Source organism: Alosa sapidissima, chromosome 19 (assembly GCF_018492685.1).
Source record: "Alosa sapidissima isolate fAloSap1 chromosome 19, fAloSap1.pri, whole genome shotgun sequence".
NCBI classification, from domain to species: Eukaryota; Metazoa; Chordata; class Actinopteri; order Clupeiformes; family Clupeidae; genus Alosa; species Alosa sapidissima.
Window position 1 is genome coordinate 5,027,657 of NC_055975.1, and position 24,169 is coordinate 5,051,825.

At 44.9% G+C, this 24,169-nt stretch overlaps 1 protein-coding gene across 6 annotated transcripts in view; it reads right to left on the bottom strand.

Annotated features, from left to right (window-relative positions):
• LOC121693546 (AT-rich interactive domain-containing protein 1B-like) overlaps positions 1 to 24,169 on the bottom strand; it is a 148,620-nt gene that overhangs the window by 113,152 nt on the left and 11,299 nt on the right. For 5 of the 6 annotated variants that reach the window (XM_042073069.1, XM_042073067.1, XM_042073068.1 and 2 more), the window contains exons 2-3: positions 14,478 to 14,675; positions 4,082 to 4,249 (exon numbers count right to left, since the gene is read on the bottom strand). In XM_042073069.1, the coding sequence (XP_041929003.1) occupies positions 4,082 to 4,249; positions 14,478 to 14,675 (366 nt within the window). The remainder of the gene's footprint in view (positions 1 to 4,081; positions 4,250 to 14,477; positions 14,676 to 24,169) is intronic. The other variant, XM_042073064.1, reaches the window with a different exon arrangement.

Here is a 24,169-nt window from a genome sequence, read left to right on the forward strand (position 1 = left end):
CCACGGCCTGAGAGTGCTTCACTCTTCTGGGGGCCGAGTGGCTACATCCTCCCGCACATACACAAGCAGAGAGACAAGGGCAAGCAGCGAGAAGGATGCCGATCACGCAGCAGCACTCTGCCTCTTTAGCTGGCGCAACTATTCCATGAATCCAGTCTGCTGCACTACAGAGCTCATGTTTACAAAAATGTGTATAATGTGTATAATAATGTGGTACAAAAAAGCCTTTTTTAAATGGAGACAGTTTAATCCTTTCTGAGTTCTGTTTCCAAAATGTCTTCCTTTTGCACTGAGAAACAGTATTTTAAGGCACAGTACATCAAAATAATATTGTTATTGCTTGCAAAAAAATGCAGGAATATTATAATAATAATAATAATAATAATAATAATAATAATAATAATAATAATAATCATCATCATCATCATCATAATAATAATAATAATGGAAGACAAAATAATCATATCTGTAATGAGCATATCCCCTTGAAAAGCCGGCATATGGAACTCCAGCCACACTGCCAGAACCCTATTTTTTAATGCGGGTTAGTGAATGTGACTTCCGTCATCTGGAATAAAGGAGGTTTTTCTGAGAAGCTGACATTGGGAAAAAGGCCTGTCACATCCCTTTGAGGAACACTGATGAATTCTGAGCTGACGCAACTCTTTTGTTTTTTTGTTTTGTCTCGCCATTTTTTCTGTCTTTTTTCTGTTTTGTGTTTGAACGCCGCTGATGCTGCCAGCTTGTGAAAGGGAAAAGGTAAGGACATTCTCAAAGAGTTCTTTTTCAGGGGTGTTTTATTTTTTTCAGGGCACTGACTGATATCGGGAACAGGTCTATGATAGGACACCCCGTGCAACTGAGACAACAGAGGCGAACCAACACAAAAGTCACTTTGTGGAGTTAAATTAGCACCGGGGATGACAGCGAGGCCCTTCCAGTGCCATCTGCGATTTCTGTGTTCGCTACTCGGCAGGACTTACAGCCACCTTGCCGTGCGGCTCTTTATCTCAGGAACAAAGCTTGCCCTGTTCCTTCAGTCACACTTCCTGCCTGTGGGCATCTCTTTTTCTCTTTCCTGGTCTACTTGGATCAGTCGAGAGGCGTCCTGGAAGTGCCGTAAAAAGCCGACAGCGTGCCAATCACAGGGAGGCGTGCGGAAACAATCAGAGGTCGTTGAGGAAACAGCAGCAGAGATTAAAGAGCCAGTTGCTAAGCGCAGCCTTGCCAGTGCTGGTCTCTTTAAGTAAGGAGAAAATAGGATTTGCTGCAACTGTCATTCAAACAACCCGCACCAGACACAACAAAGCATCCAGACACCACAACAAACGTGTGGCAAAAGGTCACATTCGTTAGCAAATGTAAATAAATCCGAGAGGCATTTGAGCACATTGCTGACAGGATTTTCCCAACCTTTTTTTTTTTACATTGAAAATTCTGCTGGTTTCGCTCCATCTGATCTAAGTGGCGGTTAAATTGCATTTTTCAGGGAGCAAAAACACAGCACCCAGCAGAGTTTCTGAAGCCATTGAGACGGACAGCAGGACAAATAAATCCACAACCTGGAACAGCTAGTCCCAGTCTGAGCTTCCCCATGAAGATAAGACCTGTGAGTGGCCATGGGTATAAACCCTGGACCTGGCTCCTTCGCTTACCAAAGCAGCTTCCTATGAAGATAACAAAAGGTCAGGCAGAAAGAGCAGACTCTGTATCAGCACAGACACCGGTAGGTCTTAGGAGAGCCAAGCCCCCCAATCGAACCATGTCAAACGCCATGTCTAATCTGTCTGGATAGGACCGAAAGGAAACATTTCACTTTTGCAACCTCTCTTAAGGGCAAGTCTTCAGGTAATAAAAACTGAAACAACTTTGGCTTTTTGCAGGAACGCTACACAATGGCTAATGCATCGCTGAGTAGGTCACAGAATAAAGGACCTGGCTCCTTAGAGGCATTCTTTTCTTGCATAGCTGCATGGCTGAATACTGACAATATCTTTTTTATCTGCAGTGAAAAGTCAAGGTGATCAGAAGTAGAACTCTTGTAAAGTGATTCTAGTCAAGTCCAGAATTCCTATAGCACAATTTCTCAGATTTAAACCCCAGTGACTACTCAAGGTTTAGCAAAGTTAGAAATGCAGATATCAATTATTGGCAAACTATTAGTCTAAAGTCTGGAGAAATTATTTCATATTACAGCACATACTCTACATGTTGAATGTTATTATATAAAGGGAATATACTGATGTTATGACTGTTTTAATATAAATACAGATACATCTACAGATACATTATAGGTCATAATAATACAAGACAAACATTATTGCCAGGTAAGTCATTCCAGTATCAAGCCATGCTTCAGTGAGTCTGTGGAAGCACCAATCTTACAACCTCCAACATGGTTCAGAAAAAGCTCATTCCCTGCACTGGTAACAGTGTCAAGCTGTCAAATATAACACCCCTGTCATTAAACTTGATGTGACTGTAAAGTAAAACTGTCCTCTTTCCAATTTAGCTTCAGGTTCAATGGCATACACAAAGCCATACAGGAAACTGAACAGCTCAGTCGACTGGAGGTTGTCGCGCAGTACAGGTTAATGGAGGCAGCAGCAGAGCCAATAAATCTGGAATCAAACTGTTGGAACCATAAAGGGATGACTTTTTAAAGTCCACCGAAAAAAAGGATGTGGGTCAATAAAATCTGGGTCAGGCTGAAGATGGCGCCCTCTGAGCGGGAGGCCAGGGAAGGCAGGCACTTATTCCTCTTTGAAAAATGACTCAGGAATCAAGGGTAATATAGTGCGTCTACCTTGTCCAGCGGAGCACTGTTATCATCATGCAACTCGAACAACTACTTTTTTTCCAGCAGAATTGTACAAACCAGATCAGTCCAAGGTGTTATCCAAAGGTCAAGCTTTTCTCTCCACAAAGAGCTCCCATGGATAATTTACTATTCCTGAATACAAATAGCCTGGAGCCTGCCTGACCTACATCAGCCCTTAAGTATGGGCAGCCAGGAAGAGAGGGACTAAAAAGATAAAGAGTTGGATTTGATTAATGCCATCGCCCTTTGAGGAAGAAGGAAAAAGAGCACTAACCTAGAGTCCAACACTGACAGGAAAGGCCAGGCGAGTTTCAAGAGCCAGAATGGCTTCTTGCACACAGCCAGCCTTGCACAACCCTCTGCATTCTTTAAATGTGCTCGGACTGAACACTGCGTGGCTAGTTTGAGGTCTCCCAAAGTTCATAAAGTCCACGCCGCCACCACCACCGCTACCGCCCCTTCACGCTGACCTCAAGAGCTCCGAAGGCAGCGCTCCACTCCTCTCCACCCCCCTCTGTGGCTGACGCAAGAGACGCCATCCTCCCCGTCTCCAGAGCAGCCTCCTCCAGCCAAGTTCCCTCCAGTCGGCCAACAGAGGTCACTTCAGATGGGCAGATTCCTTTCGCGCCAGAGACAACGAGAAACACATGGACTCCCTCTTCTAGGCCGAATGCTTTCAGGACTCAACCACATATTTTTAATGGGATGTTTTTATGTGCATTTATTTGCTTGTCTTCCCACACCAGCATACTTGTGTTTTGCATCAGGATACGCATAAATAGCAGTGAGACAGTACAACACACAGTTTGCGCTCACCAGCAATAGGAAACCAGTGTTATTTGCCAGTGTCAACAACACAATAACAAAAACTGTCATCTTGCTACGCAACCATGTGGAAATCAAAAGGAAAGAAAATGGGAAAGGGCCATTTCTCCACATACTTGCACAAACCATTGGAGGAAACAAAACCATCTGTGAGCTTATCATAAACTAGAGAACCATTCCTCTGTGAGCCCACGCCCACCCCAGCCCCTCTGGCCACACCGATGACAGCCCTGGTGTGAGAGGGCGAGCCAGAGTTATGCCTTTGTGGTCTGAAACAGTGGGAGTGTGCAGTTCCGAGTAGGAAACAGCCAGAAATAGAACTCATGAATAATCTGGACAAGTAATCAGAGGTTCTGGCCCACGAGCTGCTCTCTGCCCACTGTTTCCAAGAAGGGACAGGATCAGGAGGGGGTCGTCTGCAGTCGGCACTCTTACCTGCTGTGGTGGAGGACGGGGTGGCAGGTAGACTGGCTGGGCTGGGGTGCCTGACTGGTGCTGCTGCTGCTGCTGCTGCTGCTGCTGCTGGGACTGGTTAAAGTATGGTGGCTGGCCCTGCTGGCAATATGCAGCCATTCCCTGCTGGCCATACTGGGGAGGCACCTGCTGAAAAAGAAAACAGAATGGACATTATGAGACTGTACATTGCTCAGTTTGTAGTAATTCACTGAATCGTTCTCAGAAATGATTATTATGCTGTAAAGTCATCATGAGTCAAAGAGGACCGTAGGGAGCATGACCATTTAAAACCATGTGCCGCAATAAAGCTAAACAAAACACATGAAATCAAAATTAACGCTGTACTATCAAGACATCTGCAACATAGTTCTACTCTGAGGGGAAACAGCTCCTAAGCCTGTAAGACATCGAGACAAACAGTTTCAATAGCAGGAGCAGGAGCCACATGCTACTTTGTGGGGTGGACTGGATCCACAAAAATCCCTGTGGAGTTTGTTAAAAAGGGGAGTGCGTGTGAATGTGTGTGTGGGGGGGGGGGGGGGGGTGTTGAGAGCTGTGCAAACTGCGTGGGAGCAAGCTTTATTTACACTGGAATGATGTTCCCACCTGTCCAACACAACACGTCATCCTGGCAGCCTGCTGCTCACAGTGCTACAGTGTTCTGGCAGAGCCCTCGTGCCAAAGTGAGGTCACAAAGCAGCAGGGAACGTGGCAAACCCTTCAGGTCCTGTGCACTGCCAAAGTGCCAATACAGCCTAATTGGCAAAACAGTCAACAGACTACAGACATGGACTAGCGGATAAGGAATCCATGCCACAATGGTGACAGGAGATGAATGGAGGCAGAGGGGCTTGCCAACAATGAGCAACAGAGCCTTACAATACCGCCGGGCTGACTAATCCCAGCAATAACCAGTCAATTAGCCAGTGGTTTTCATCAGACATATTACACAATGTGATTAAAGGGGAGACAAAAAAAGGAAAACAACTAAAAAACAACACACACAAAAAAGGCCCTGGCTGAGCCTTTTATTGTCGTTTTTTAAGGTCTGATCCAGTCTCATTTGGGCCCGGCGGAGACACGAGGCTAGACGCTCGACTCAATGTTTCCTCTATTTGGCGGGGGTTAGGAGAAGGGGAGGTGAAGGTCTTTTAAGTCGAGCCAGATATCTGGTGTTGCCTTTGGAATGCGCTCTCCCCACGCTGCCGCCATGCCGTCAAATACAGCTGTGGCGAACACTTGAGCCCAGCCGCCGCAGCCACCAAACTACCCCCCCCCCCCAACCCCCCCTGCTGCCTTCTTGCTCTCACTTATGTAACACTTTCTAATGAGCAGCTGCTTGGCCTGCCTCTCCAACACTCCACGAGAGGCTATTCCGAGGGTCACTGGGGCCTAAAAATGTGGGCTTAGCCATGCAGATCACAGCAAAGAGCTGTCCAGTTGTGTCTCTTTTTCTGATTTCAGTGCTTTCCGATCTCCGCCAAAGATGTTTGCCGCGTCTCGTTAAACATGGCATGTAAAGCCAAGCCTATGACCCATTGGTGCCTGACCGACTGACTGCTCTTTCGGGGAAATGCCTAAATATGTTCCCTGATGCTGTTCAGCGGGAGCAGAGCGTTATTTTTGGTCACCGCTCTTTGCCCGAGCTTACACAGAATGCTGTCACACCATCAGGACGATTGTCAGATGAAAGGATTATGTGGCATTTATGTGTCTCCACGAAAGGCTGTCAGAGAGACACAATATTTCAGTGTGGGCCTGACACATGGCGAGGAGGTCACAGTGGCTGGCTGCATGCTCTAATGAATGGAGGGGCTCTGCTGGCATGGGCAAAGATAGGCTATTAACCCCAATGCCAAGTCATCTGATTTCACAGCATTTCACCAGCCTAATGAGACACTTGTTAGTCTGCCTGCACACATTTCTGCAACAAATTTGAAATAAATAAAATAAAAAACAAAACAAAAGAAGACACAAATACACTCTCATTCACAATAGCACACACACATATACACACACAGGCTCACATATGGCCTTCACAGAAAGCAAAAACACACAAATGCTCATTTCTTATAGGTTATAGTTAGCATAGATAATGGTCTACTGGGATCAGTGGTGCTGGCACTATTGCTCCAGTAAATAGGGAGAGATGCGGGCACTGTCTGTGTACAGGGTTGTGTAATAATATTGATTGACCCTACCAGAGGGGTAAAAGAACAGAAAAAGCAAGCTCACCTCTCTGTTCAGGTGTGCTTCCTGAAGGTGTAAAAATAGCTTGACGGAAAAGGAGAGGAATCAGGTCAGACTCTAAACTAAAACCTAGAGTGATGCTTCAGAATTCTTAAGGGCCTTGAATATCAAGCAGCATAAATAATGGAACGCTCAAAACAAGATGAAAAAAAAATGAACAAACAGAGAAAAAACAACAAAAAACATAGGGGAAAAATTACACACATAAAAACCGAAGGAAAACAATAGTAATAGAAGGATTTATTGCCATCCCCAAATAGCAGGCCCATAACACATTTCTCATCTGGCTGCAAGACCAGGCTTTTTTTCCCCAAGAACTACACCAACACAAGCTAAGAAAGATGCTGTCTCCAAAAACCTGCTCAGCCTTAAACATAGCAACATCACCCATCCACATCACTCCATAAGCAACCAGTTCCGAGCATTTAGGCCGATCAGAGGCGAAAACTGCTTGTTATTCAATTGGTCCAATGAGCACAGAGTTTTCATAATTTTATCGCCTGAGTGCCATGGCTGGCTGCGTGTCTGTCCCAAGCCAACGCACAGGTCCCCCATTTGAATGACATATGGAGCCAGCCAACCAGAGAGACGTCGGAGCATTAAGCACTCCACACGGACATGACAGGATTATTGAGGGGGCTGCATTAGCACTAGCAGATTCCTGCGACTAGCGCCTCGGCCACGCTCGGCTCCGATCAGCATCAGAGTGTGACGAATGCAGAGGGGAGGAAGGGACACCGCTGATCCACCATGGCACCTGACAAGACTGACCAGTAGTGCACAGTGACGAGGCGGATGGGAAAACAAGAGCCCCTCCTCAGAGAGTTTTCGGACTCGACTTAAGACACAGTTGCAGTTGGCTATTGGGAACGACACAAAGAGGACAATGTATTGAGCCTTTATTTGTGCAATCTACTACTTGTGTTTACTCTGGTCTCAATCCGACTTCATATACTGTGCAGCTCCACTGCATTCAGACAGTTCATACAGCACACATGTAAACTGGACAAATTGGATTAGTCCTCGAACTTAACTGTTTCATTCAAATGAAACTTAACTGTTTCATTTGAATTTCAAATCTGTGAACTTTTATTTGTCGACTACACTAAGTGCAGCATACTGAAGTTAAAACTAGACTAAATAAGTATTTTTCTGTACTGGCACAGAGGGACGTTCATATTGTAGTGATTGCTGAATATAGATAGATTAACCTTTCCTCCAGCTGCACTAAGCTTGCTAGTAACGAAATAAGATCAACCAACACTTCACTTCAAATTGGCACACGCAGGCTCAGGGAATACCCAGGAGAGAAGTGTTCTTTAAACCCCACATTTCCCTTTTAATTTGCTGAAAGCAGAAGGCTGCAAGCAGGCCCGAATGAGATGCGTGGCTCGGAGACGATAAACAATTTCTCCTCATGATTAAACATAGGGGAGGAGAGATTACATCGCCACTCTTGCAAGGTGACTAACCTCCGGCTCGACGTGTTTGATCTCCCCTCTCCCCTCTGCGCACACAAGCCACTTGACACTTCAAGAATGAGCTGCCCTTGGAGAGCTCGGCCAAACAAAGCGAAGTAACAAGCGCGAGGCAAACGCTCGGCCATGCTAACAGGAGTCGCCACAGAAACGAGCAACGAGCTGCCACTGCAGAGAAAAATATGCTGTATGACAGGGTGATGAATAGCCATATTTAACATCAAGACAAGACTGATATGGAGGAAAAAGGCTTATATTCTGTGACCCAAATGTAGTGGAGAGAACGTTGCATGATAATAAGGAAATAAGATAATAAGTAAGATCTTGAATAAGGGTCCTAACTGTGTGCCCCGTTAATATTTTCCTGACCAATGGTGCATAGTCCCCTTCACCCTCTTATGCAGTTAATGTCTGGTTACCAAAAAATATATTGACAGTGGACGCAAACTGCTAGCTTCTATTTTTTGAAACTTGAGCACTAAAACATCGAAATGGGGAGACACTGACTTCTCTTATGATAAATCCAAAATAACAGGCCTTAGAGAGGCCAAATTGAAAGGGCCCTGATTGTGTCCCATTTAGACACTAAATTGGGCACCCCTGTTGTTCTACCTCCCTCGTGTCTACTCTCAGCTGGGCAGACGCATCAAGCCTCTGCTGTGCCATTTACACGCTTCAATCAGCAGCTAAAAATGACAGCATCCGCTTCTAACACGCCCATTACTGCAGGCCAGATTTGTCGTGGCGATTGCCCCATCACTGTTCCAATAGAGATGCTGAAAGAGGACCAGGGGTTAATGCTCTCTAAAAATGTGTGAGCTCCAGCTCCGAGGCTCTGGTTTAGTGCCACCAATTCAAATGTTTTCCCCATTAAACTTTTGACCCCATTTCATGGCCAAGAAATGTAGGGGAAAAATGAAAGAAAGGGGGAAAAAACACAAGAGAAAGGACACAGAAAAAAAAACAGGATCCAGAAAGAGAAAATTCTGATTCATGTGTAGAAAATGGGTCTCATTCCGCTGGTCGATCCTGAATAAGCCTACATCTTTGGGAGGGAATTTAGCCTCCTGATCCTGCAGTGAAAGGATGGGAGGCTTTCCCAGTCTCCTCAAATCCCAGCAGCAAGGCTGCGAAAGGCTTCACTTGACTGCCAAACAGGGAACAGCGCAACCACAATCCCCAGCATCAGCACACTTCAGGCCCACACTTAAGACTGGAGCCAGAAGAAGTGGAAAAACCCCATGGACAGAGTGGTGCTGTTGGCCGGAGTTTAAATGTTGAGAAAGCTTGTTGTGTGGAAATCAGCACAATTTAATATCACAACGGGGAAACAAATGGCAAGCCATGCAGAGCAGAAGGAAAATAAAACACTCTGCCCTCACGTAATGTGCTGGAATCACTGTCGACGCTCTTTTGAATATAGCGTTACAAAGCAAGAATATAGTACAAGAGGGCAAAAATGACTAGCCAGAGACCTTTACGTGAATAAATCACCAAAGTGTTCCAAAGCCTGACTTAAAGTATGTGACACTTATGTCAATTATCCCTTTCACTTTGAACTTTAACTGTGACTGCTAACCCCATATTGATGGCCAAACACCACACATTGTAATTTGTGGTTCAAATTAGAACATAGAATTATACTACACTTCACCATAAAACATGTTCACAGTCATAGGAGTTTAAAAAAAAGCTGTGTCTGCCAAATGTCTATAATTTAAGATACTTCCGTGTTAATATTTTGACCGGTCAAATTCAATCATACACTTCAACACATACAGGCTCAACACATTTCCTAGATGTTCATTTTGCAATCGTGAAGGGAAGAGCCGAGAAATAAAAATAGAATGTTTGCTAGACTTTTGTCTAATATTAGCACAAGGCACCGACATGTACAACTGGCTAAAAGTTAGTCACTAAAAGCCAGACATACTGGATCTGAAGGCTGAAAATGTGACAACATTTCCTCTAGAAACAGCGAACATTCACAGCGGGGGCTTACACAGCAATAGCAACTCCAATCCTGCAAAAGTGACCCTGGAAAATCAATTTGTGAATTTGTGATCACGCTGGAAATGAAGATGAATTTTTTGGACAGCCAATTACAGGAGAAACTAATCTCTCTAACTGTCATAAGGCATCCTCAACCCACCCAGTCCACACCCAGACCCAGACCCAGGCCACACACACACACCTCCTCCACACACAAATACACATCAATATTTCTCCCCGTTTGCAAAAATGGAGCAGTCTTCAGGATTTCCCCTGGCTTTCACTGCAAATGAAAATAAGCTGTTAGTTTGGGAAACATACTGTGCACACAGATTTCACAAATAGTGACAATTAGTCTTTGTCATTATCTCATCAAAAATGCATGTCTATCTACCTCCTACACATTAACTAATGCAGACACCTTAATCCCTACATTTCACACCAGCTAGGAGGGATACAAATAAAAATAGAATAAAACAGTTTACACGAACAGTAAGATGACCAACAAATCAGCTGGTAAACTATATGCTCCATAAACATGAGCGGTCTTGAAGAGAGATGGTGTAGATGGACTATTTTATCTGAATCTAATGGATGTAAGGTGTTTCCCTTCTCAAAGTTGATTGGCTTGGCCGATAGAACTGTAGGCTAATAAAAGTTACAAATGAGAGCAGGCCATTAGAGCCATTGATGCTCGTTGGGTGCTCACTAATTAATTGATCCTGAAACTTCATCTATTCTGCTGCAAGAGAAACCTTAATTAATCAGCCACCATATCGAGGCTACGTCCTCTTTTCTTCCCTCCCTCTCCTCTTTCTCTTCCTCTGCCTGCCTGCCCTTAATGTCTCCTGTTTTAATTGTCGTTGAGAAATGCCTGGGGTCCCAGAGCAAACGAATAGACGTACCGGGGACTTTGAAGACCTGGTTCCAACATTTCAAAAGCCTTTCAAAGAGCCCACCTCCCCCCATCTGCCCAGCCTCCCTGTCTGCAGCACTTGGTAATTTATACGTTCCTCATAGCCATCACTCTAGCTGACCAGCATACAGTACATTAACCTCAAAGACAATGTCTTAGCTCCTAAGTGATTCAGCTGGCTCAGAGCATTCCTAACCATGATGGAAGAGTTACCCAATCAATGTAATAAATTACAGCTTTAATTCCAGATTGTCAATACAGTTTGGCACAAGGTTATGGGATTCCATTTGGCGAAGAGCACCCAACTTTTTATAGGTAGGAGAAAGGGAACACTCAGGGAACATCTTGCTTCAAGGTTAAATGTGTGGCTGGTGATGGGGGTGGAGACTGAGGGTACAGTAAAGGCAGCTACAGGTCTTTCTTTCAATAAAAACCCATTAGTTGCCTCAGACTCCCAGCAGAAAGGAGAGAGAGCTAAAAGGAAAGAGCCCCTTATTGTAAAAGAAAAGAACAGTGGTGGACAAGGCAATGTTTCCCTCTCCAATTTAATGGTTAGATTCTATTAACTTAGCCAAATGGGTAAAAACAAGCAGTGACGACCAGTAATGGTTTCTTCCTGGCTTGTTGACACATTTTCCTTCTTTCATTTCACAGGCAATCTTTTTGCTTGCCTTCACATCAAACGGTAATGTTGCCTTCAAATTCTTTTCCTTTCTGTCTGCCAACACTGACATCACAGGAAATTGCAGTGGAATTGGCAGGCTTTTTACTTTCAAGTTCATTCCACTTCCACACAAAAAGCCCAAATCCTGTCATCAGTCAGGTCCTTCATGTTGGTCCCCATTGTTTTGTTTGTTCATTCTCTCTCTACCTCTCCCTCTCTCTCCCTAACCCCCCCCCCTTCTCTCTCTTTCTCTCTCTCTACACACAGAGGCGGGAAGCATTTATCTGATTCAACGGATCTCAGAATTTGCTCAAGGGCTATTTTTCCTCTATTTTCCCTATCTGTTTGGAGTGTCTACTTGGCACATTTTGGTATGCAAACACAAAGAAAGAGCAAGAGCATCTCTTCAATCGGTGGGCCTGATGACGAGGGGGGGGGGGGGGGGTTACCTGAGGAGGCATGGGGCTCGGCAAGCACTGGAAGCAACAGTGACTCTGATACCTGGAAGAGAAAAGGGTCCTCGTATGCCTCTCGCTCCAATGATCCGAGCTACCAGCAGCACTCTGGTAGGGTAGTGTGTGTGCCCCAAGAGAGCAGGATAATCTGGAGGAAATGCTCTGCCACAAGCCTGTCACTGTGGGTGACAGCAGCGACTCTGACATCCTCACAGTGGAAACCAGACGAGAGGTTCAAATCCTTGCTGTTCCCTCCCTTGCCTATTCAGGCAGGTGCAATGACACTGTCACTCCTCAGAGAACAGGTCAAAGCCTGTCAGGATTCTATAGTGTCTGTGTTTTTTTATAAAAATATTTATAAAAAAGAGAGACAGGCTGATACAACTGCTGACAAATGGATTTTTGAGGGGTACTCCTGTGTTTTGCTGCTGGCTTGAGTTGAATATTACAGATATTAGACAGTAGGAAAATGAATTTGGTGTGCTTACTGAGGCTGGTTAATGAATGCAAATTCTCTGTCAAAGTTTTCTGCCCCCTGACTCACTAAACCAGTGAAACTGTTGAGAATGTTGCTCACTTTTTTCTCCATGAACAAATTTGTATTCACTGGTAGCATGTGCCTCTCCAGGCAGACTGTGCCTCGGTCTTCTCCACAGAGCACAGCCTCAGTGTAGGACACGGAGGGATACGGACACTGGCAGGAAACGATAGCAGCACGGAGGACATTTGTGTCACCCACAGGCGCTTGTGACAGTACTGTCTCAGTCCTCTGGAAATGCCCAGGTGCATTGTAGAAGCTACCAGGCTCCTATGAAATGCAGGCAGGCCTCTGGATCAAATTAGATGGGAATTGTTTGAAGCGATTTTTTCCCCTTGGCTGTTTACATTTATCCCTGAGATGGATGCGCTACTCCCTTCTTCCCCATTTGTCTGACTCATTGCATTATGAGACATATCAGAGCACATAAAATGATACAAACCGTTCCATCTCTCTTGTTATAAACTCATTACTTTCGGTTAGTTATGTTTCGCAATTACACTCTCATGTTCTCTCTTTAATGGCAACGCTAGATAATTATAACTTAGAAGTTATCTCCCTTGGCCATAGTCGGGGATAACAACTAATTTCTCTAATTATTTTGCGTGGCTGCTCTGTGACTGCCAAGACTATGGGTCTGACTCCCTATTGCAATGCACTTGATTGCAGAAGAACAGGATTTGTTTAGGGTGAGTTTGAGTGTGTGTGTGTGTGTGTGTGTGTGTGTGTGTGTGTGTGTGTGTGTGTGTGTGTGTGTGTGTGTTTGTGCGTGTATGTTTTACAGGCATAAATCACTTCCGTCTTTGTTTCCAGTGCCTCCCTATGGCTCACACTGATGTCATAGGAGAGGCAGAAGCAGCCTTGAGCAGCCCTTTATAAAAAAGGAAGTCTCTAATGTGGACTGCCGACTCCTCTAGTGGTGTTACCGCCAGTGCACCAAAGCCCTTGGGTCCAGCTTTAATCAAAAAAACAATGGTAATCCATGCAGGAAGCTAATATTGAACATAAAAAACGGGTGAGTAAATAATAAAATAGCTTTTAAAAGGACGCAAGGGCTGTTCCTGATTACTTTTGCTTTCCATTACTGCACCCCCCCCCCCCCCCCCCCCCCCAACCCTCCAACCCCTTTTCAAGTAGTTTCACTGCTACGGGCATTCGGGCTATGAAACAGTGTGGTGTGGTGTGAATATGTTATTAATGCCTAGGCTGAGATTGGTTCTTTTTTCTTTCCCCCCCCCTCTCTCCCTCCACTCTCATCCATCCCAATGGGTTCATGAGAGAGCTGGCTAAGTCAGAGGTCCTGCCATTTGTGCCAAGAACTCTCAGGAGAGACATTAAAGCTCAGACCAACAGGCCTGGCTAAATATAGCTCCATGACAGGGGGACATTGCCAGCCCAGAATAGCGTGGCCTGCTCCAGTGATGGGACAGAGAGAGAGCCAGTCTGGATCCCCTCATTCAAAACAACATGGATTACATGGATAAAACATGGAGCAGTAGCTTTCTTCCTAATTTCAGCACGTGTTCGAAAAGGCAACCTCAAACTGTATCAAACATCCCTTTTAAGTAGCAAGCACTTTGGACTGGTTATAGGTACTCCTGACACCATCCTAATGCTCTACTGTGAATGGGAAATATGAAAAGCAGCCATTTTCAGCTGCCAAGAGCTGCTAGATGATTTCAAATGACACCTCCATATGCAGGGACAGAATTACAGACTGCAGCTTGGCAGCCTGATACCAAAAACACGAAACCTTTTGGAACGGACTCAGGACATTTCAAATGAGAAGCATGACCCCTCTTCACTTTGACACTTACCATAATGACAAGTGATGGTGCCTTTTGCATGCAACTGCAAGTATGTTTTCCAATATTTAACTAAATTATTCAGTTAAATCAAACTTTTTTCCAAGTGAGATGCAATGTGGAACTGTTTGGTGCTTTAAAATGGCAAATGTTGCCATTCAAAATAATATTCTTTAGCAGAATATTCATGCTGTGCCTCTTGCTTTCTACAATACAGACATACATATGTTTCTAGTGACTATTGAGGTATATGCATAGTAGTCCAACAAAGACATACCTGTTGCTGGGGATATGGCATCCCACCCATGCCAAGCTGACCACGCCCTTGCATTCCCATTGGATACCGGTGGGAGGCGGGCGATACGTATGGCTGGCTGGGGTAGGGCCCACCTTGCTGCTGCTGCGAGTAGGGGTTGCTCCCGCCCATCCCATACAGCTGAGAGCGCTTCATCACCATGAAGTCCATGGAGCCCACCTGCAAAAACAAGAACAAAGGAGGACGTGAGCCAAGCGCAGTACCCCATCAGTGAGAATAGGACAGCACTGAGCCCCTGTTGGAATAGAGAAGTGGAAGACAGCTCAGGAAAAAAATTGAAGCACCCGAAAAGAAAGATTTTGCCAGGACCAATTTATTCCTTTCGAGTATTTTGTTCTTTTAAGGGTTTTTTTCCCCCTCCTTCCCTTAACCCAGAGAGTCAACAGGAAAATTCCAGCATGTCAGGTTAACATTAATCCGTCACCCAAAACGCAGAATACACGGCAGGGCAGATTATGTCAGGTCTGATGTCTCCGCTCCGCTGTGCTGGATCACGGATGATTTATGGCATTTGTTCCCACTGTCTTTTTTTTTAGCCGAGCACAGCCTTCCATACCTCTCCCTCTCTCTCTTTTCCCCCTTTCACCTCCCTGAACAATACCTCCACTTCTCCACTCAATATGACTCCAGCCCCGCTGAGCGAAGGAGAATAGCAGGTTTTAGAGGCGGCCAGGCCTAATCACGGAACAATGCCGGGGAAATGTCAAGGAACAAACACAACCAATTGTGCTGTGGACGGTAAACGGGCAATAAAGAAAGAACCTTATACACCCTTTAAACAGGTGATACCTGGTGGGTTGCCACCAACACCAAGTTGCCAGCCATGGAAGAAATGGGAAATACAAGAAGCCCATTGTCAATCTCCTCAAATGTGTTGCCAGGTTCAGGTGTGCCTGAACAATTTAGTGTGAGTAAGTGTGCATGCATGTCTGTGTGTGTGTGTGTGTATGTGAGTGTGTGTGTGTGTGTGTGTGGGGGGGGGGGGGGGTCAGGCAGGCTGCCCTCCCAGTCACTGGTTTCCAGATTAAGCAGGATTTACTGTGGGTTTCTCACCCACTGCCAGAGGGACAGGGCCTCTATGTCTCCACTACCACCTCCACTTGGAAAATGACGGAAACAAATGCGACTCCCAGTGTTAGTAGTAAGTAAGTAGGCCGCCGTATCACAACAGTTTTCCAGTCGGCCTGCCTTCCCACCGTTACAGCCCCCCCGTCTTCACACAGCCCTTCTCTGTTCCTCTTTGTACAATTTCTCAATCATTTATCATCATCTTGAGTAATTTCTCCATACTGTCTTCATATGGGAACAATGACGGATTCATCCATACAGCCCCTGGCCATCTGCTTGCAAGATTCACTTGTAAAGTCCTGCACACACACTAAGCCTTTCAAAATCACATCAGTGTGTCGCAAGAAAGAACAGAAATATACTCCAAGGAAACACACTAACATACACGTATGTTTATTTGTCTGTATACAAGATGAACATTTTCGCAACGCTGCCAAGACATCAAGCATTATCCAGCAACCACATTATGACAGACTAAATCTCCGCCGCCTACTGTTGTCATTTACTGACTGTTCTGGACCAACAGTCAAAACTGGCTCCCTTGAATTTGGCTATTTAAATATATAAACACACACACACACACACACACACACACACACACACACACACACACAAAATGGACAAAACATTCTCTGGATGCCCCTCCTTGCCATCAGGCATGCCACTCTAGCCCATTAATTAGAGTGTGATCTGGAGCTGGAGGGCTCCACTCATGAATTAAGGGGAAAAAATCCAGGGCACTGTGCCACCCGCAATATGGGGCAAGGCTCAGGTCGCCTCCTCAGATAGCCTTCGCTCAAGCAGGGGGCGGGTGTGCCAAAAAAACGCAGGACTGCAAAGCAAGCAGATCCTCTCCTCTGTGTCGTTGCCAAATTCCTGCACGTGGTGGAGCGGTCGTGGGGACAGGCAGGGAAAAGAGCAAACGCTCCACGAAAGGTGACCCAGATGCTGACATGCACCACAGATGGACAAGCCCCACCATCCTGGTCACAATGACTACATTTGAACATTTGTGTGCATAGTCTCTTCAAGACTAACATCTACAGTATAGTGTGTACAAGTGGTTATGTGATATTAATGTGATAGGTATCACTGAGGGTAAGAGAAGAGGTATGATAGGCGGAAGCAATATGGAGAGGGTAGGGGGTCTGGACACCTACACTTAATCTACAACCCCCTCAGCCAGCCATGAGCGAAACTGTAAGCGGTATCATACTCAGCAGCAGGGATGCCGACAGGATTATGTGTGCATGAGTGCCGTAGACTTCAACGTAGGGAACCTTAAGAGGGTTGGGGCTCAGTGGAGAAGGGAAAGAGAGATTTTGAGTGATGATATCAAGCTGTTAAGAAAATGTTGAAGGAACCCGGAATGCTATCAGATTCCAGGGCCTTGTCAGAAAATCCTGACTTCCCACAGTGAGACCGTTCTGATTTAAATGCTGTCGTAATTTAAGTTCTAAATAAAAGTCATTTTTTTCCCTTAAAGGTGTTGGCATTCAATGGCCAATATTAGTGTACATTTGAAAGGGTATTTAAAGAGACTACAGAATGATAATGGACCTGTACAGCCTGCAATGGAGGTATCTAGTCTTGAGCAGCGGGATATATCTTTTGTGATATATTTTCACTTACATTAGGCAGGCGCAGAGAATTCCATGTCTACTAATAAACTTGAAATTGAATTCATGAACCTCGTCTGCATGTTAAACTGCGGTGAGAATATTGCAAAAACAAAGCTATTAAGGAAGGAACAAGGAGGAAATTAGACATGTATAAAACTGCTAAATTTGATAAAATAGTCTTTTGAGTTGTTGTGACTGATTTTATGACTTCAAAATGCTTTAGCTCCTTTCATTTTAATGTGCTAGGGATGTTAATCAGCAGAGAGAAAGACTCTTTCTGCAAAAAACAAACCAAATAGATTAGGAAGTAATACTCTGCATATTGAGATGAAATAAATATAAAATGCTAATCTGGAAATGGTTATTGCTATAATTTCATAATGGAAATGCAGAAACATGCATATCTTTCTCTAACTTTTTAAACTCTGCATAGAAAGATGTATATGTCTGCATCAAATTAATTATACATAATAAAGGAGCTCATCGGTGCAATAATGCTAACAAACAAAAGAGGACACACATGCACTCAACCCACACCCACCCACACCCACCCACACACACACACACACACACACACACACACACACAAGTAGTGCACAGTGCTCCAGAAACATAATCAAATGTGCTACCAACAAGTCAGGAGCTCAATTTCTGAGAGCACACATATAACTAAGATGTTTTTAACTAAGATAAAAACATCTGCTAAATGAATTAAGAAAACTACACACGTGCACGCACACACGCACGCACACACACACACACACACACACACACACACACACACACATATACACCACACACCACACCACACCAAGAAGATTTCAAGAGATTTAATTTTTTTCTCACCACTTGCATACAGTATTAGCAACTTTCCGTGAACAAAAGAGGTAGTCTGGTCCAGGTCTAGTGATGTGAACATGATGTATATAATGACAATGCTGTGGTGTATGTAAATATGTGTGTATGTCTGTGTATGTCTGAGTGTGTATGTGTATGTGTATGTGTGTGTGTGTGTGTGCGTGTGCGTGTGCATGTGCGTGTGCGTGTGCGTGTGTATGTGTGTGTGTGTGTACGTGTGTGAGTGTGTCTGTCTGCGTGTAGGAGGGGATTATAGGTGTTCAGTTTGTACAAAAAGCTCCTGCTGAGGCTTGCGTCTCATAGTGCCAGAAAATCAATGGCAAAAAGCTGAGCAAAGAAGCCATCGACAAAATTCAAAATGTCACCCGTCACCGTTGGTGTCTGATACTCTGAAATGGCTGCAGTGAAATAAAGCATTACTGCAAACACCGCTCCCCAGGTGCATGAGAGCCAGAGACATTTTCAAAAACGGACACCATAATTAGAGCCGTAAACACCCCCTCATCGACGGCTCAGAGTGGACAGGCCTGAATCACAAATCGGCAAACGGGAAGGAACTGAAGGGAATCCTCATTAACATGTGCAAATTCTACACTGCTGCTGATGAAGATTAGAAAATGAATTTCATGGAAGCAAAGACAATACTGATGTCATCAAAACGGAACAGGAGCGTTACCGTATAGCAACCAGACGTGAACCAGATAAGTCCTACTGACAGTGAAAACAGTCATATTACAAGCTAGAAATCACACAAAAAGACCATAGATAATTCTTGCTATACAAGAATGTCCTCCTCACCAGCAATAAAGCCGGTTAAGGGCTTTAAAATTAATTGCTGGTTGCAGTAGCATTAGTGTCTTCCTGAGCTCTTACCATACCATTGGAAAATTCTGTATGAAACTTCTGTCACCAAAATTCCAGTGAGAGGTCTGAAAATCATTTCAAGGTCCTGTAAATTGGCTTTTAGCAGTTGCCTTTAAGTGCAGCTTACCATGACGGCCAGTTATGAACAGTCAAGTCAAGTCACTTTTATTTATATAACAGGACACATGAAATTACAACAGTGTGAGAAGGAGTAAGTAAGAGAATGATAGTGTAAGACGGAATGAGAAAGAGATAGAGGGAGAGAGAGACAGAGAGAGAGAGAAAGAGAGAGATAGAGGGAGAGAGAGCATGCTTGGCCGTTGTCATGTGGCAGCCCGTTGCGCCATTGTGCCTGGCAGCATGTGCATAATTGCTCTGCCTTTGTGTACAGTTAGCAGGCCAGCCAACGATAAGGGTGCCCTCGATGGCTGACACCAGTGTTTACAACATATCCCCCGTGTGTTTGTGAAAGTGGGCAAGCATTGTAATCCTCACGGCAAGCACACAGTTGTCATTAGAGAGAGGAAACCGGTGCTAGGGATTGGGGGTAGGAAGTTGTCTGAAGACTTCTTCTAGTTGAAACATCTGTGGAGGATCTCTCCTACCCCCTCCTCTCCACCCCAAACCCTCACAAAGACTAATAACAAAACAACTCAAATCAAACCACGTGTGAATTTGTCAGACAGAAAAAAAATAACCAAACAAAGCACAATAAAAGCCAAACAAACAAACCACATTTTGTTTGTTTGCATTTTCAAAGCTGCATTTCAGCCGCCGACTCAAGAGCACCACAAAACAAAAGAAACATCCAGAAACAAAGACACGGAGGGAAAAGGGACGATTCTCCCTGCCTTGAGAGAAAAAAACACGATGCCAACAAACCAGTTTTTCCCCTCCGACGTGCTAATGCGCACCAACAGCTTCGCCCGCCAGCTCACTCTCAGCGTTAATTAGATGCCAGCCCCGTGTCCGCCCCCACACGGCCAGATGCACAGACTGAAAATCACGATCGGTTCGGCTGACCTACGTCTGCCATTCGGAATCGTAGGCGAGGGAGAGGGAGAAGAAGAGAAAGAAAGAGAGAGGAAGAGAGAGAGAGAGAGAGAGAGAGAGAGAGAGAGACGGGGCCCCGGTAAGGAGCCGCCCCGTTTCCCGAGAGCACAATGCGAGAGTGACAGGCCTCCGCCAGAGAGGAGCATGGGAAAAAGCCAGGCCCCACTGTGGAGCCGTTTCAGCGGAGGGCAGCCGTGGCATGAGAGGAATGCATTCTAGTTTCACTTCAACAACATGAGGCCGAGGCCTGGGAGTTGCACAACGGCAACTGTGCCTCCTCCAACAAGCCCAAGGAGGGAGACAATAAAAGCAGTTTATCTGGAAGGCAAATTTTCTTTTCAGGCTCTTATAGATGTTCTGCTTTGTCTGGCCAATTGCACCTTCTCTACTGCTACGGTGCAAATGTGGCTATTAAATATGTATCCGTTTTTAACATATTCAGGGGGAATCACCCAGGCTAATAGAAATGGCCCTTGTGTTGCGCTTTACAGCTCCCATAACTGTAAACGAGACTGCGTTACCAAGTGTGTTTATGAATTAACAATGGCTGCTCGTTTGCGTGAATTTAGAGAGAACAAAACGCATAAACATTTTCATGGGGAGGAGAGGGACATTACAGCTGAGAGCTCCACTGGACACACTTCCTGACTACATCTATCAGTCTGTTTCTTTTAAATACAAAACAAGGCATTCTATGGCTCAGCCAGCTAACATTCAATTCCCTGCGCGACCATGAGGTGAGATTGAAGTTCTCCAGCCACAAAGTAAAGCTCTCTGAACCACTATGAAGGTTCAGTCAAAATGCACAATCAATAGGACACTGGAAACGTAGCCCTGGCCAGGGTTTTGGAGGTCAGTCTGGCCAAGGGCCATTTTATTACAGAACAGCGACCCATCACTGGAGGAACAACAAACAGATCTTCCTGACCTTCTATCCTTCAGTACTTATTAGATACTCATTAAAAGTCAACTGAAACAATTTTAACCAAATTGATTTCATTATTAGACTGTGCGATGACTCCCCCGATTGCTCAGCAGGAAATTTAAAAAGTTAATTAGAAAGAATTGATTTTCATTAAATTCACCCCCCTCCATCCACACTCACATACGCACACATACACATGCCAGAACTAACTCCACTACCACACCCATCATGCACTGGTGTTTCCTATGATGCCTGATTGGTTGGATCTACCGCAGGAGAAAATGAAGTGGGCAATAGAAGCAGAGTGCAGCCTCTCAAGGCTCCAGTCACACCTCAGCGAACCATGCTCCGGGTTGATGAGTTGCTGGTAACTGACTTCGAGCTGGAACAATAAGAGTGGCCAAAGGGCTGGGGCTCTCGAGGGTTGATTGTCCTCTTAATGCCTTTGCCCCGCAAAGAATAGGCCCGTCGACCTGGGGGTGCCCTGGATATGGGCTGCTTTTGACCCCCTGACCTTTCAAGGCCACCCCGCAGTGGAGCGCAGCGGCTGGGCCTTTTTCAATCTCTTAAGATCTCCAAATCAATCATGGTGCCAGGTGTGAACATGTGGGACCAGCACTCTGCAATCAATGAGTCCTGGCCCCAAGGGTAATGCATGTCCAGAAAAAGACCCCTCTCTCCCTCACTCCGACCACTATTACCACTCACATGCACTTGCACTGTGGGGAAACAGTGCTCTGGAGGGGCAATTGCGTGAACAAAAAAAAAGTAATTTTATGATGCGTCCTTTTATACAGTACATCTATTTTCATGGCAGTGTGCTCGAACTAACAACATGCACACTATTTGGAAAAATTACCTTCCAAACTCAGAGGTAAAAGGCAGCTTTCATTATGGATCCTCTGAAGGCCACAATTTTGTTGGAAATGAATTTAAAGCCAAAATATTGTAGCCAGAGCCTCTTGCCATATACTTGTCTGAAACAACAAAGAATTATCTCCAATCACTAACAAAAAAACAAAAACATGGACTAACTTCTAGATTTTTAATTAAACTTTGACACTTCCAAAAACTAATTGTATTTCTGATGCAGTGAGGCGCTGCATATATTCCAAGACAATAGTCCAGTGCAGTCATTGAACATCTGACTGCCCCAAATACAGACCATCTGTCTTTCTTGACAAAACTTCACAACATTCCCCAGTGGACAGAAAGACCTCAGTTTGACCTTAAACTCAATACTACCATTTTTTTTTAACATGACTTCTCCACGAGTCATACAGGAGGCACACTTTTATGGAGGGGGCGCTTTTGGGGCTGAGCTTTGATCCAAAGGGCGTTTCTCCCCCCTCTTCTTTCTTTCCACCACCTCCTCTACTTTTCAAGAGAGCTTCTCGGCGGAGCCATCTGGAGTGCAGAGCGTCTAAGTGAAAGCACATTGTGATGCCCCACGGGCTCTCCATACGCGTCCCTCAGTCACAGCCATCAAGGAAAACAGGCAACACACTACAGGCGCTGGGGGCAAGCAATACTTGTGTCCTACTGAAGAACTGTTTGTGGACAATGGAGGAATAAATAACAGTAAAGAGGGACAGAAAATGAGCAAATAACTGTTTTGTCAAGGTGAGACAGGAACTTTGAAATTTGAAAGGATGGCACGTGACATCTAGCACTTCAGTGGTTCCTCTAGAAATGGAATGATGGAGGCTGTGCTGCCTGTGCTGTTCAGATATTATTAACAATGGCCACTGAATTTATGCATTTCATTGTGTTTATTTTATTACTTCACATAACTCCTGTTTGTTTACAAGAGGAAGAAGGGAGCTCGAGTTGAAAGAATTGTCCTCTCTTAAAGCATTGATCTTATCACAATTCAAAACACATCAGTCAAAAAAAATCAAAGGAACAGAAGAAATGAATAATATATGCCCATTTTTTCATTCACATCTCCTTCCCGTCGCAAATAATCACGTTTTTTAGTACCGAGAGAGAGAGTGAGCTGGTGTGCAGAAAAAAAGCAGGACGTGTCCTCTTTCCCAGGCCTAATTTAGGATTCAATTACAATACTCTTTAAAACCGCCGACTTCTCAATTAATTATTTTAAGATTAGCCTGACAGTAATGGGCCTCCCACTAACGCAGCACAGGCACAGCTCTGCCGGGGCCTCAGACCTTGTTGTGTGCTCTCGAGGAACGCACAAATAAATCAGTTCTCCTCTTTTACTTCTCTCGTTCGCATCTCACATGCAATTCTTTCTCTCTCTCTCTTTCTCTCAAACACACACACACACACACACACACACACACACACACACACTTTTGCTTTTTTACACAGCGTTGTGTTACATTCTGCTTTCCGGCTGTTGCGTCCAGTCTCCTTGGCTGCTGGATTGATATTCACAACTACAGCGGGCCGGTTTTTTATGAGCCACCAGGGCCTGTCCATCCCTCCGGCTGGGGAGAAACGCTGACGGATGGCCCTGCTGCTGCCGCCGCTGCCACCGCTGCTGCTGGGCGTAAGCGAAAAAACGTCCTCGACCGCTTTGATTGGAGGCAAGCGAAGCATTTCTTTTCCCCATGTCTGCCGTCTATCTCTCTCCCTCTCCCTCTCCCTACGCCGCCTGTATGCATGGAGGAAATGAATGGCTCTTCCCTCCGGCATGAGCCAGCCCCTATTCTGTTTATTTAAATATTTGATATGTAAGCAGTCATAAAATAAGCATCATAACATGCAGAGAATGGCACGCGGGGAAGGCCATTATGCATAATGGCTTCTGATGTACACAGGACCCATAGTTTAGCCCGATGGGGCACATGCCATGCTGAGAAAGACCCAGAGCAATAAATGGAGGCTGTATATTGTGCATACAGAAATGTCATAAGATGTGTCTGCAGGCCACCTTGCACTACCACATACACAATCATACACAGTCTACAATCTTTCTAGGTAAAGTACTACATAGCTGCTTGGTATTGTATAGTCCTTTATGAATGTAACTACACAGGAGGACATTGCTTTTGTTAGGAGGTAAGTCAGTGGAAGCTGTTTCTCTAAGCAAAGTAAAGTGGCTTAATCCAATGTTTAACAAACCTACATTATGTCTTACCATAAGAATGTTATACAATTTATAGACAGAAAAATTATCTAGGCTACCAAATGTCATTTTGTCAACCACTTTTTCTAGTTCAGCATACAACAAATATTCCACACGCATACACAAATGGCCATTCAAATAGGCCAAATAGGAGCCTCTTAATCACAAA